General features: G+C 29.6%; 1 protein-coding gene across 1 annotated transcript; it reads left to right on the forward strand.

Moving 5' to 3' along the window:
- The first annotated feature begins 437 nt into the window (after window positions 1–437).
- On the forward strand, window positions 438–6,478 carry LOC108331047 (DNA-(apurinic or apyrimidinic site) endonuclease). The gene is made up of 9 exons (XM_017565663.2): window positions 438–780; window positions 989–1,081; window positions 3,047–3,191; window positions 3,717–3,918; window positions 4,396–4,474; window positions 5,099–5,160; window positions 5,553–5,639; window positions 5,936–6,039; window positions 6,255–6,478. The coding sequence occupies exons 1-9, from the start codon at window positions 562–564 to the stop codon at window positions 6,332–6,334; spliced, it is 1,071 nt and encodes a 356-aa protein (XP_017421152.1). The 5' UTR covers window positions 438–561; the 3' UTR covers window positions 6,335–6,478.
- Window positions 6,479–16,415: the final 9,937 nt, after the last annotated feature.

Genomic DNA, 16,415 nt, shown 5'->3' on the forward strand with positions numbered 1-16,415 from the left:
AAAAGTGTGTTCAATTATTTCAATCATAACTCAGGAGAATAACAAAAACAACCTATGATTAAACTTTGGTGGTCTTTTTCCTTATTGTTTTACCACAATAACATAATTTTAAAAAATGTCAATTTCTATGTCATTTAAATTTGTTTAATTGTACCTAACGTTATCTTAAATTCATTAACCAAGCATTAAGGAAGAAGAACATTGTCATGGTTACCTTAAAATACATTAACCAAATGAATAAATTGTTTAGTATCATAACTAATCAAATAAGAAAATTCAGTAATGGAAAACATACTTACTTTACCCTAATTTTAACGTCCGTAAATAAAATATTTCGTTATTTTACCGAAATTTCAAATATATTATTTTAACCTATTTTTTTAAATACTTTTATGCCTTTTGAAATATATTAATTAACATTACATGATGATGTGAAAGAATGCAGCAGACTGTTTTTGGTGGAAGGATCAATCAAAGGGCAAAAACTTCTCACGTTGGAGGCAAATAGAGTGAAGTGAATAGTGGTGAGAGTGAAGAGTGAAGAACGAAAAAGGGAGAAGAATGAAACGGTTTTTCAAAGTAGTGGAGAAAGATTCAGATGGGTCTTCGAAGAAGCCAAGAGAGACTGAGAATGATGCCGAAAATGAAGAGAACAAGAAGAAGGAACCTTTGAAGTTTATGACATGGAATGCCAACAGCTTTCTTCTTCGGGTCAAAAACAACTGGCCCGACTTCACCAACCTCATCACCACTTTTGATCCTGATGTCATTGCCATTCAGGTTCCCTTTCATGCAACCCCTTTTTTCATTTTTTTTCCTATTACTTCATCATGGTTGAGGAACCTATTTGGAGGACCATGGAGTTTATTATTTTTGCAAATGTTCTAATTCAAACAATGATGTTCTTTCTTAAGCACCACACTTTGGATATATTGCATTCCTTGTCTGTGCAAATAATAAACTTGGTGTGGCATGAAATCTTCATTAGGAAGTTCGGATGCCTGCTGCAGGAGCAAAGGGTGCATCTAAAGTTCCGGGGGAAATAAAAGATGATACAAGCGCAGCCAGAGAAGAAAAAAAGGTATCTTTATGTTCTTTTGCTGATTGTGGCCAAAACATGTGTTGCTGGAACTGTCAGTCTATTGTGTATGTGTATTGGAACATTTATGTGACTTAATGAAATGAGGTGAATTGATAACAAAAAAATTGGGACTTGGGTGAATGAGAATTTCTGCTTTCGGGTTTAGATGTTGTCCGGTGACAATTGTCCATTCTGGTTTTATGAGAGGATTTCCAAAATACAGGCCTCACCAGGATTGGTAGATTAGTAGATTGCATAAAATTGGTGTGTCAGGTAGATTGTTAGATATTCTTGGAGGGGTTGCAAGGATTAGCTTGATCGTCTTCTTCAGAGATGGTCCAGGAAACTACCATTATCTGGGAATTCTCTCAATATTAATGCTGTTTTAAGACGTTGAGAACGCCAAGTAAAATAATGAAAAAAATATTGCTTGAAATCAAACATTGATGAGACATGATTGTTAATGACAATCGGATTCTTTGCAACTAATTATAAATTGAATGTGGGGAAAGTTGAATCATGGGTTGAACCCTTGAAAAGCCATAGCTTTAGGTGCTTGGGGTGGGATGCGAAAGCATCTCAAAGGTGCTTTATGAAAACATTTTCACAAACCACCCCCACCCAAAAGTCCTTCTAGCTACTAGAAAATGATGGTGGAGGAGAGAAGTGGTTGGTTTCGATAGCCATTGAGATGAAAAGGCTCTAGATACCGTCTTAAAATTGAAAGAGAATGAAAGAACTTGTTTTATTTATATGCACTGGCTTTGTGTAGATAGTTTAAATAGATTTGGCCTTCTTTTTAGCAGCTATGATTATGTGTCTATAATGGCTGATTCGAGACCTGCATCTATGAAATCTTTGAATTCCTTGCTGAAGATTGAAAATCTCAAAATGTGTTTTCTAATCTTGTTTTTCACTCTGCTGCTCTAACTTGTGGACTCCTCATGATCTTCCTTCTCTCTCAATCAAATGCAATGCCATAACACCATGTGTGTGATATTTATTCCTTGCTTCCTTGCATTACATAGATGATATTATTGACCATTAGTGTCAAGCTTCAAATGATGAAGTGGGGACGAATGAGATGAAGAACATAACATGTAACGGTGACCTATTTACAGACCAATTTGGGTTTGATTACCGAAACAAGACAAATAATGAAATCTTATCTCCTTACAAAATTATGAAAAAAAAAATGCACCAGTGGCTTCTGTACAGAAACAATAATGATCACTTTATGGATTACAGTTTGATCCCTTGTAGTAATGACCAGAGAACAACGTAATCACAATGATAATTAACATATAAACAATAACAAATAGAGAAGAAAACAGAGAGGAAAGAAGAATTATCAGAGAGAGATTGTACCAGACTCATGTCCTTCTCATTTCGCAAACCCTCTCCAATAAGACATTCTCCCTCTTGATTCCTCTCAATAACACATTCTCCCTCCTGATTCCTCCCATTAAGACATTCTCCCCCTCCTGATTCTCATGCTTCTTCTTGTTACTGCACTTTTTGTATCAGTCTCCATATGTTCCTTCATGCTAACTAATTCTGCTCCTCCTTCCATGTCATTATTTCCATATGTGCTGACATCAGCAGCTACACCAGCTTGATCTTGCTCACTTGTTACAATGTCATCAACATAAGCAAGATAAATGCACCCACCAGGAGAATGAAAGAAGACAAAATAATCAGCCTCACACCTAGCCATGCCAAACTGTATCATATAAAAAGTTTTATCTAAATGTTGTGTGTCTAATGTGGATCACACGGCATGTATTTATACCAATTTACAGAATCAAATACAGTAAATTCTTGCCAAATAATCAGGGATAAATGATCCTAATTTCCTAGAATCTGTAACAGCTAATGAGTAAAAAAAATTTAACTGTTAAAGACTAATTACATTCTAACATTACTTTCTAATATTTTAGAGCATATTTGTTCAAACCTATGCAGGTATTGATGCGTGCACTCTCTGCTCCACCTTTTGGCAACTATCAAGTTTGGTGGTCTCTTGCAGATTCAAAGTATGCAGGGACAGCACTACTTGTGAAAAAATGCTTCAAGCCAAAAAGTGTTGTTTTCAATCTTGATAAATTAGGTATCCTGTTTTGCAGATTTTTTTTAATTGTATTTACGGCATTAAGTATTTCTTTTCCTTATATAAACATTATACTTTGACGTTGTCAGTGGTGTTATTATTATTTTTGCTGAAAAATGTCGAACATAAATGTTGGCAATTCTCAGTCGTGCCATGATTTGATTGTGTCCTTGGGTGGCTTAAAAAGAATTGCATGATGTTACTATTACTATACATATTGTTTTGATTTGGAAAAGAAGTGGGAGGAGAAGGTTCTTGGATCCTCCTAAATATAGTTTTTATTATATATTGGTTCTTAAAATTTCTTAATAGTTTTTATTATATATTGGTGCTTAAAATTTCTTAATGTTAAAAGTTTATGATATATTTATGAAATTCCAGTCCAATTTTCAAAATGAATATTTGTATATCTTAGAAAGACGACTCATATAAAGATTTAGCTGAAATAAGGTTTTAACGAATCTGCATATTGGATTATATTCCATGTTTAGTTCACTGTTAATGGATTCTTATTTTTATTGTTAGCTTCAAAACATGAACCAGATGGTCGAGTGATCCTAGTTGAATTTGAAACACTCCGTTTATTGAATACGTATGTACCAAACAACGGATGGAAAGAGGAGGCAAACTCGTTTCAAAGGAGAAGAAAATGGGACAAAAGGATTCTAGAATTCGTTACACAAAATTCAGACAAGCCTTTAATATGGTGTGGGGATCTGAATGTCAGGTGGCTAATCTTCATTTTTTGTTGGGCTTTGGAGATATATGATTGATTATTTTTGTGGCCTTCGTAAAGGAACAAAGTTTTACCTCTTCCATTCTTTTGTCATAAAGTTTGGTTAGTGTGAAGCTCAACTGTTGGTTTGATCTATAGATTTATTACCCGTCATTATATGAAAAAAAGGCAAGATTCTAATAGTTTGAGAGGACCACTGAGATTCATGTTTTATTTTATTTTGATGTAATTGTATGTGTCCTATGAAACTAGTTCTTTGAAGCTACACCTTGCCTTTGATTCTTTAGTTTATAAAAATCTGACTTTTTTCTAATTTTAGTATCATACACAATAGATTAGTTTTGAATGTTGCGTGAATTGTTCTGAATTTTTGTCTATATCTACTTTGTCTGCTATTTTACTGGGGCTACTATGCATGTACATGTTCTAAGAAGGAGCTTTAAATACATATATATTCATTGTGTGCAGCCATGAAGAGATTGACGTAAGTCATCCCGAGTTTTTCAGTACAGCAAAACTCAATGGTTATATCCCTCCAAATAAAGAGGTTTAAGCAATTTTCTATTGAAGTTCCCTTTAAAATAGATTTATCCATTTTTTGTGATATTTCATGGCTGTTAGTTTCAATAGATTTAACTTAAAGCTTAAGCTATTAGACTGGGTAAAAGAATAAAGGAAATTAATTGAGCTGGTTTGGGCATGTACAATGGTGACTAGGCAGGGCATCCGATGGGAGGGTAGAGTATTTGAGTAAGTTGTCTAAGAGATATATATGATGGAGATATTATAAAGTCTCCCTTCTCCTTCCCACTAACTAACTAACTATCAAACAACTCTTCCCTCCTAACCGCCCTCTCATTTCCTCTTCCTTTTATCCTAAATTCATTATATCCTATCACCTTATATCCTATCAGAAGAATATTGTGTCATCTATGTAGCAGACTTCATTTAATTGTGGGAAATTCATCCCACCACCTTTTCTTTTACTGGAATTAAATTTAATTATGATGTACAATGAATCCAGGATCCAAACCTTAGGGGTTTTATTACCTTGTCTAGGACTGTCCTTTGATATGCCCAATAATGGTTTTATATCTACTATTAACATAGAGCAGAAGATCTCCACCAATTAGTAGTTATGCATATGATCTGATGATATGGCTTTATGCAGGATTGTGGCCAACCTGGGTTTACCTTGGCTGAAAGAAGACGATTTGGTACCATCTTAAGAGAGTGAGTGTCTTTTATATATATATATAGTATTTGCTACAATTTTCAATACCTGATTTTTAGTCAACTTTCATGGTAAAAGTAACCACAGAGAAAATGTTATATTTCAAACTTAGTATTCTTTTTTACTGTGTTTTAGTTATCCATTTTAAGTGGAGTAGAAGACTGGAGATGTAGAACCCGTTCTTTAGATAGTATTCTTCAAAAGTTTTGAATTAGTGTATGATGTTTGTATGTTCTGATATTCCAAACCAAACCAAGGCCAACTAAATTGATAAAAAGATAACCTTGCTCCATAGCTGACTTGATACCTTTTTACCATTTATTTTTTAATTACTTTCTATTTATTTAACTATTTAAAGTCTTAATAGCTGATATTATGAACCATACTTCAGGGGAAAGCTGGTGGATGCTTATAGATTTCTGCACAAGGATAAGGACATGGAACGAGGTTTCTCATGGTCAGGAAATCCAGTTGGAAGGTAGAAAATTAAACTTTAAGAATTGATTTTCAATGTTAATGGTGATTAATTATTATATTGAGGCAACGTACTTAAATAATATTATCACACATATTTGATCTCTTTTCTCTAAACCACTTTTTCTTTTTCATCTTTTTTTGTTGACAGTGAAGGCCTCCCCTGTAATATCTTATTTGTGTTAAAATGTAGCAAATTTAAGAATGAGATTATTTTCTAATTTTCAAGCCATACTTGTTATCTAATTTAATCTACATCTTAAGCGTGTTAGTTCTTACAACGAGTGTTGTTTTTTGAAGGTATCGTGGAAAACGGATGAGAATAGACTATTTTTTAGTTTCAGAGACCCTTAAAGAAAGGATTGTTGCATGTGAAATACAAGGACATGGGATAGAGTTAGAAGGTAATTTCTCATGCAATTGGTACTCTATTCCGTTGCTTATGCAAAAGAAAAAAATTTGAAACTCATGGCAAGGACATGATTTCATTGCTGACTCAACTTTTAGTTAATTTGAGTGTATATGAAACCAAACCAAACTGCAGTTTGTGTTATTTGGTGCTGACTTGTAAACTGCATATTATAACAAACATGACCATGTTCTTGTCTCTGTTCTGCAGGTTTCTATGGAAGTGATCATTGTCCCGTTACCTTAGAACTCTCTCCTAGTTCTGACCCTCAAAATGAGGATGCAACATAAGAAGTGTTAATGTTACAAAGCAACTGTCCTAATTTTTTTTTTGTCATTTATTTCTGTATTCTCTGGATTTGTAGGCTAAATATTTCCTTAATGAGAAGCTATGCTTTCATTATGTTATATCTATTATCTGGATTCTAAAGTGATATTTTTTGGCATTTTCAGTATGTTTTCTCTTGCATATTATAGTAGTGATTAGGTGCTTGATCATGGCCAATCTCTGGATAATATCTTCAAGAACTTTCTATCCTGCAAAACTAGCCAACAGTGCCCACTCTAGCATGAGAAAGAAAACAAAATAAGCCGTTGGACTTATCAATGGTGCAGTCATATCTAAATCAAAATGGTGTGTAGGGTTAACCTGCAAAAGTTATAACTCCATACATGCCAGTCTTTTATATCACTAGATTTTTTTCTGTACAACCAAGAATTTAATTTGTTTATTTCTATCTTCTCAAGAAATCTTGACATCAATTTTTTTTATTATGTTACAATGTGATTTTGTCAAATTGCCTCACATTTAAAAGAAATGACAAAAATTCATTGACAAATTTATAATTAAATAATTGGGTTGGTAAAAATAATTTTATATATAATATCACTTTTAATGTTGGATGGTCCAGAATAAACTTGTGTCAATTTTGTCCTTGAAAATATATTTTTAGCTAAATGGTCGAATGACTCTCGAAGGGATATGTAGGTTGTTCCTAGGTATTAATCTAGGTTTAGGATCGAGTTGTAAGGTGATAACCCTAAAGTGGATTCGAGTTCGATATATCTAGCTGGTTAGATCATTCCTCCGAGATCAACAATGCTAAAATCAAAGTTATTTCCACCAAAATAGTAAGAATTCGGGAATGTGAATATTAGGGATCGCATATCCCTTAACCATGAATTAAGCACATTTAAGAAGAGTTAAAGTCATCTATTTAGAATGAAGCAAATCTCTTTCTCTTATGCTATTATATAGTAGTTTTAGACTTTGTATTAAGGGTTAAGTAATGTATGATTTCTTTTTAAGCCTTATATTAAAGACTAATTAGTGTAGTGTTATTAACAATTTTGTTTAAGTTTTAGGACAATATTTGTGTCTAACTTAAGCTAATCTTGAATGATTAGTTTTGCAACCCTAGCTTAGTGAAAGGTGTCCCACACGAGACATGGTGACAACATGGCAAGCTCTTACTGAAGAGTAGTGAACATGTGTCATTTTCTTAGTGGGAAACTTTTGTTAAAGTAGTTTTCTACATGACAAGCTCTTAATGAAAAGTTTTCTTACAAAGGTATTGGTCATGTGTCATTTTCCTAATAGAGAAACTTTCTACTTTTTTAAAACCCTAATTATAAGAATATATATATATATATAGGGTATATTTTAGTAATGTGTATCAGGTTTTAGTAGACAAAAATATCCTCATATTATGGATTCTAAGTTTAAGGTCAAGGGTATTTGAATAATTTTCATTCTTAAAACTAAAAACAAATAAGAAACCCTCAAACCCTTACTTACCTCCCTCATTCCTCTCAACCATTTCTCTTTCATCTCTCTCACTCCAATCTTTTCTTTGTCATTCTTATCGTAGCCTCAACTAAAAAAATCAGAAACACTCGCCTAACCCTAATCCACATTCCTCACTTATCCAATTTGTTTCTCTCTTATCTCCATACTCTCTCTTACCCACACAATTCCAATTGAAGTGAAATCTTTCGGATAAATCAATGCAATTAGGAGGATTCGATGAAAGGACATCAATTCAAATCCTGGATTTTCGAATTGAGAGAGATATTGAGAGAAATCAAGAATTCTCGCTATTTCTTAGATTCATGGATAGGTTGGGGCAACAATATCATAAAAAATACCTAAAAAAAAACTAAAATACTAGCAATTTGAAACAAAAATATAGTTCCAGATCTATGTATTCTTTTTGTACTATATTTTTTGTCGTTTTTCGAATTCTTCGTTTTTATCTTAGTTGTTTTTATCTTAGTTGTTTTCATCTTTTTCTTAGATTTGAATCCGAAAAGAGTTATAAGTTAATTAAAAGGAACCCGCGACACTGCAATTTGTTGTTCTTACTTTGTTCGTTCATTTATTTTCCACTTTAATAACAAAATTTTGTTATTAAAGTGGAAAACAAATGAACGAACATAGCAAGAGCAACAAATTGCAGTGTTGCGGGTTGGTGTGTGTGAGAGAGAGTACGAATATGAGAGAGAAACAAATTGAATAAGTGAGGAAAATGGATTAGGGTTAAGCGAGTGTTTCTTTCAAATACCCTTAACTTGAAAACTTAGAGTCTATAATATATGAAAGTATTTTTGTCTACTAAAACCCAATACACATTGTTAAAATATACCAACTGAAAAAAGAACGTACACACGTTAGCTAACCATATATATATATATATATATATATATATATATATATATATATATATATATATATATAAACTATATAAGAATTTGCTTCATTTATACTTTTAATTATTATCTTAAATAAATTATTGCTTCTTCTAGTGTTTTATATAATAAACAGCCAAACCAGCAAACCTAGGTATGTTAGTTGATTTCAATAATTGATTTCACAAAATTTATATTTTATTTCCAAAGTATTTATAAAATTAAATATTATAAACAATAATAGTATTCAATGGCACTAGACGTAATTTTTTTTGTTTTTTTTTTTCTGGTGATGGGACATGAATTATTATAAAGAACTAGCGGACATCTATATTTCACAAATCATTAATGTTAAATAGGAAAGTTTAAGAGGATGATTTCCTTAAAAATATGAGATAAAATATGTTTTCAACAATATTTTAAAAAAAAAGATGAGAATTAAAAAATTATGAAACATCTTTAATTAAATTAAATACTATAACTTTAAATTTTATAAAAAATAAAAATTATAATTCTTTATCTCTTATCTTCTTTTGTTATCTCTCATCTCTCTTTCTTAGCTTCTCTCTCTTCCTCTCTCTCTCTCAGTTCAAATCTCATTTGTCTTTTTTTCATTCCCTTTACTTTCTTTATATGTTTTTTTAAATGTTCATATATTTAACAATTTAACACTACCTTCATGCCTATCAACAGCCTTTTTGGGAAATTGTTTGCGACTTTATATGGGATCATATTTAATTGTTTGTTTGGTGCATTAACTGTTTTTCTTTCTTGAAGTACCTTAATTAATCAACAACTTTTTGGTCAAAAATTCAATAAATATTGAAATTAATGAGATAAAGTTTTTCCTCTCTCTTTTAAGTTATTAGGATTGGACAACATGGGTTGTCTTAAGTTATATAATCATTATATTCTCTCTCCCAACATTAATTTAAATTACACGGAAAAAGAAAAATATCAATTTTAAAAATACTAGGAATAATGTTTGAAAAAATATGTAATATTGACAAGGTTAATGGCAACTAAATAAACTTTTTTTTAAAAGTGACAATTATTTGAAAATAGCTAAGTAAAAACAATGAAGGTACTAATATTTAGTATTTTAATTTCAGTTTTAAACATATATTTAACAGTAAATTATTTTATATTAACTAAAAACTTAGAAATTTAAGAAGCTTAAATTCATTTATTCGGAAAAAAACATTAAAAAAGGAAACAAATCAAACCAAATTTTAACTATTTTAAAAATTTAATTTTTTTTTAATTCTTTATCAAGCATGAGGTTTTCTTAGGCTTGCTTGGATGAGAAGATCTTCCAATACACAAGAGACACCTTCTAAATTAAAGAACTTGTACTAAAAGGGTTATACTTTTGAAGATATATTATAAATATTGCACAACGAGGTTGAGTTCTTTGGTAGTGTGTTTGAATGGTAAATTTTAAGATACGGAGAATTTGAAATATTGTATAACAAATTATATTGTTTTGATGAGAATTTTATAAAAAGTTGAAAGTCAAGTTTTATAAAAGTAATTAAATTATTTATATAATAGAGAATTTCAAATTTCATCTATAAATTAAGTATTTTCTTTCATATTCTTCTTAATTCGACTTTAGTTTGAGAATTATTGACGCAAGACTGAAACACTGTTAGAATGACTACTTTTGATGCTGTTGATTATGTTTATATATATATATATATATATATATATATATATATATATATATATATATATATATTATTTAAATTATAAACTATTATTGTTTCATGCTTGATATTTATTAGGATTTATTGGTCAATCTTAAGAGGTGAACTATAATATTTTTGTATTGACATCTATTATGATTTTTTTTTCTTTTTTAAATTTTTGAGTTATTTTACGGTTTGATATTTGTGGACTTTTCTTTTAGAATTTTGTAGGATATTTATTATTTTTAGTTTATTTATACTTTATAGACAAATGTAAGATATCTTGGTTGGCCATTATATTAAATTAATTTTCAATTAAGAGGTTTTTTTCTGTTCTTGTTGTAGAACATCAGTTCTTATCAAAGATTGAATTATTTGTGATGTTATCCATTTATATCTTATTTCACATTCTTCTTGTATATTTTGGTATTATCTTATTTATTTTGTTTATTTTATATAAGGAATCCAAATTTTAAAAAACGATTGCAATCTTTTTGTGGATAGGATCGTATCAAGATGTAAATTGGGATTATCTCAAGTTGGATGACTAAGATGATTTCAGGTGTACATAATACACTAGCCACCCCAGACTCAATATAACACATTGGTGTTGGTCTTACTGTTATGGTATGATGCAAAAAAAAATTATATTTCTTTGGTCATCTCACCTTATAGGTATAGTAGCCTCTATCCTCGAGAAGAGTAGTGACAAAGAGAATTGATGGAAAATCATCAAGGTGTCAAATACCAATGTGACCTAAGGAAACCTAGTTGTCGTGATCTTTGACACTTAGATCTAAAAAAGATCTAACAGTTGGAATTGAAGTGGTGGAAGACTAAGAAGTACCACCCCTTTCCTATCAAAAGAAGTTCTCTTATTTCATTTGAGCACCTTGCTTTCAAAGTTCTTCCTTTGTTGGTCGAGATCTTTTAAAGAGTTCAAAGTATATTTGTCAGGTAGTTATTAGGTATGTTATCTAATAGTTCAAACATGTCTTTTGATAATGTGATGGGCTTGAATAATAGTGAGGCGTGGTCAAAATCTTCTTTTGAAACTTCATCTTCCAAAACCCGTAATGTGATAATTAAAACTCAAGAAGAGCTTGCGGTTGAGAAGATAACTAAGTTGAACCTGCCAAGAAGGGGGGGAGGGGTGCGGGGAGTTGAAATGAATGCATAGATCCTAAAGTTAAAATGTGTTTAGATGGTCCTCTACCCTTCGGTGGTATTGCAATAGCATATATATGTACAATGGTAGTAAGGTAGAATATATTATGTCTTTTAAAAGGGTGTGTCCATATGTTTGTCATGGCCGAGAGGGTTATGAGTGAGATTTTTTATATATGTATGTCGCGTTCTTTACCCAACTTCATGTCGTCTCCCTTTCAACGAGTTCGTAGCGAGAGTTTTACAAATATTAAATGTATTTCCCTCTTAACTCCACCCAAATAGCTAGGGGTCCCTCCAAACTTTTTGAATTATAGGTAAAGCTTTAAAGTTAGTCCTACACTCCAATATTTTATTTACTTCTATAGTACTCGACCTCGGTTTTTCGTTAGTTGGCCAAGCGGGATCTTGTTTACTCGCCTCATATTCATCATCTTTTAAGAAGTTTATTGGCTCAAGCTCTAGAAATCCAGAGAAAAAAACAAAGAAAAGTGGTGAATGAAGGAGAAGAAAAACCTAGGACTATATAATTACCTTTGGTTCAAAATTTCTTTCGGAATGAAGTATATACTCATGACTTTCGAAGAAACCCATAAAAAAGATATAAGCTAATAAATCACCAGCAATAGAGGCTATAAAATACAATTATTTTAGGGCCTACTCAACGATTATAAAATCATAGTCTAAAATAAGTTTTTTAGAATATGGTTGAAGTCATAGTTTATTATCACTTATAAATTACAAATATTCCAATAATCATAGTTTATTATCACTTGTTGGCCATAGTTCTCCTAATAATCGTAGTTTATTTTATTTATAGACGACGGTTGTCCCAATAACTATAGTGTACTATCATTTATAGACTACGATTCTTTCAAAAATTATAGTATATTATCCTTTTGCACTTTTTTAATTTTACTTTTATTTTAGTTTCTCTACTTCTAACTAAGCAACTTGGCCAAAAGTAGAACTAGAACTAAAATTAGTGGGTCTCAAGACGATAAACAACGAAGAATTGCATATATCATTGACTATGTTGAAGGATAATTTCAAATGTCAAGAATGTGTATGTAAATAACAAAAAGAAATTTACAAAATCATATAGCTTAATGTGTTGTACAATTCTAACAAATAGGTTGTCCAAGTATTTCTAATGTATTTCATTATGGTTGAATGTTGAAATACTCTAAAAAAAACAATAACTTAAACAAAATAAACAGAAGTTTTTTAATTATGAATTGGTTAGATCATTACATAGTCTCAACCCCTTTGGATATAAGCTTGAACAATGATGCTCATTGATTTCATAATATAGTATTCACACTCAAACCCTTTAGTTTGTTTATTACACTACAATATTGAATACCAACACAATTAATAACATTAGTCGAAGAAGAAAAACGACTAAACATTGGACAAAAAATAGATAACCTTGAATGACAATCATGTGAACTTTTGCAATATTAGAGTTGATTTGCCCTTCAACATATTATATCCGAAGTATGAACTAAGAAAAAGACACTAGCTAACATCTTTTTATATAAAAATGAAATTATATAAATTTTCATATTGAATCTCAAATAAAAACTAAGATTCATTTCATGCAAAAACAACTTAATCTAAATACCAAACAAACTAAAATTTGTACATACAATAAATCAATTATATAAAAAAAAATATACCAAACATATTCAAACAATAAATAATCCAAATAACACATAACAATTTAAATAATAAAAAATATTATCATATAATTTTTTTTAAATGCATTAATATAGGTGAAGAGAGGAGTGCAAACCTAGGAGCGTACTTTAATGAGAATGTGAGTAACACCTATGTGCATAGTGACATAAAAGAAATGGATGGTCACTATGACGCAAATAGTAAAAAACAAACATGGATTTAGGGTTATAGTCAAACAAGAGAAGAAAAACAAGTGGAAGAAGAAACAAATAAGAAGGAAGAAGACATAAATCTAAATAGAGGACAATTGGAATGGTATCAAGTCAAAACAAAACAAAAAGATAAAAACTTATCTTTCGTGTCAAGGAAAAATTTGCTTTTAACAATTATAAAAGACAATAATAACTTTTGTAGACAAAATAAAAATGAACGAGTTTAGTCTATTAAAAAAATATAGACTACACTTCACTTAGAATTATAATTTATTATTTATTAGTAATTTCAAAAATTTCATTGAATAGTTATATTTATGTACATAATAATTACACATATTTGCATTGTACCACACTTATAAGTATGACATAAATCAATTAATGTGTCACTTACAAAGAAGATAAGTTAATAAATGATGTTTGTCAACCGAATATTCTAATACTATAATATTTCTTCCGAAAAAAATCACCATCACACTTTTTTACAAAACTTTTTTAATTATTTATGCAATAAAAAATTGTTTACATATTTATATTGATTTATTATATTCAAACAAGTTAAGATCTTAAGAGTAACTACACCTTCAATAACTAGCTTAATTATATTTTCAAACAAAATTAATTACATTAACTATTTTCTATTATTTCTAAAATTGGAGAATATCCTCCTCTTGATCTTCTTAAAGTAAATGTTTTTCCTTCGAATCACATAAAAACACAACCTAATGATATAAAAAGAATTAACAGTTAAAACATTTCAAATTCTCTTAAGATTTAAAAGAAAAACAATAATTATTCTAGTAATCATTCTAATATACTTATTTTATTCTGGCTCTTAATTTTCTAATATGTTGTTCTTGTGTCTTTAGTATTTTTACTACTTTGGTCCAACCACTAAGATTTTACTGTAAAGTAATAATGTAACAAAATAATGTTACAAATCAAATTCCACATCAATGAGAAATGTGTCACCACATAGTAACATGACATTTCATATAATACAAATTTAATAACAAAATTATGTATGATAGAGACTAAAACAGTAAAATATTATATTAGAGGCAAAATTTAAAAACTGTTTTGTAAAACTAAATGATAACATTAATATATTATACGAATAGTCTACATTTAATATAAAATATTAAAAATTAATATTCATTGTTTCTGCATATAATTGTGTAGGACCGAGAAACACATTCTTTTTTGTCATGGCTTTTGACCTTTGAATCTCCTGCTCCAAGTAAGTCAGTGAATGATGTGATAATATTGATAATATTAGATATAGAGTGAATATTCAGAATTAATTCAACATGTTTATCTTTGCGGCTTAGCCTTCTATTTATAAGTTATTTCATGGACCCTAAACTGGCATAGGTTCAATAAAACGAACTTACCTTTAGATTCGATGGTCGGTTACTCAAACAATTTCCTTATCCTGCAATCAATTATCAATATCTTTAATCGATATCTTTAATTTATAATTTGCCCAAACCATTGGCCTAATTATAATAACTTAAGTGCTGGCTAACATTTGATCTGTTTTAACCGTTGACAAAAGTAGCAACCCGAACGGTTGTGGATGTTGACCGTTCAGTCTATCCTATATACCACACATTTATTATTTTATAATATTTTTGAAATATTATGTCATTTCTACATAAAAATGTTTATTTAAATTAAATAATTTTAATTTATACATAATTTCACACTGATTACTCGTATAAGTTTATAAGTGTTAGTTAAATTCAAGTCCTGATTTTATAAAATTGTAATTTCTAAATAATTGTATAACGTAATCATTAAAAATGTGTTTAAATATAAATATATATATATATATATATATATATATTTTAAATAATAATGATATAAATAATGTAATATTATTAAATAAAGATAGACAAGAGAGATAACTCACAATATATAATATATTGGTACAATTATTAAAAGGAATATAACTATATATTGTGAGTTATATTCCTTTTAATAATTGTACCAATATATTATATATTGTGAGTTATCTCTCTTGTCTATCTTTATTTAATAATATTACATTATTTATATCATTATTATTTAAAATATATATATATATATATATATATATATATATATATATATATAAAATAAACTACTAAAACATAGAGTTACCTGAAAACTAAACATGAATAAAGAAAATGTTATCCTTTTAACTTGAATTATAGGTTCTTCATCGTCCAAAGGTGCATCAACTCATGTATTATCATTTGTTCACACTATAAAGGTGATCATTGCAAAAAGAGAAAATTAAAATACAACAAACCAACAAACACACGAGGGTTGACTAGCTAAAAAAAAAGTGATAACAAATATCTATAATATTAAGCCATTTAATAGTCACATCAGATTTAATTACAATTATCACACAAGTTTATACATACAATCAGACTCTTCTAGACTCAATGTATTTAGATAAGTTCAATTGAGTCAGACTCATGCAATTAAGTTTAGTTTGCTCAATTGCACAAATTGATATTTTCCACTATTTTCTTAGCTTAGACACTTGAAAAAATGTTTTCTAATTTGTACCAATTTGGTCAATTTCTCAAATCATAACTCTCTCATTCAATGACACACAAACCAATAATTTAACGCGAAGTAAACGCAAAAGTACAACATACTACAAATTCACACAAAACAATACATGATCACAACACTTAACACCTATTGTTCATAGATTTAGTAGAATATCGTATCATCTCATATTTTACACTACCAACAAACATCATCTAATTAAAGTAAAGAACATCAAATTGCAAGAACATAAACTAACTTCCCTTACTTGGTGTGACAATTGTATAACACCGAACAACTCTATTGGAAGTCTCACATTGACTAGAGATAAGACAAATTTAAAGTATATATGTGGATGCAAACCACATCTTGTAAGTTGGTTTT

This window comes from Vigna angularis, chromosome 4 (genome assembly GCF_016808095.1).
Source record: "Vigna angularis cultivar LongXiaoDou No.4 chromosome 4, ASM1680809v1, whole genome shotgun sequence".
NCBI classification, from domain to species: domain Eukaryota; kingdom Viridiplantae; phylum Streptophyta; class Magnoliopsida; order Fabales; family Fabaceae; genus Vigna; species Vigna angularis.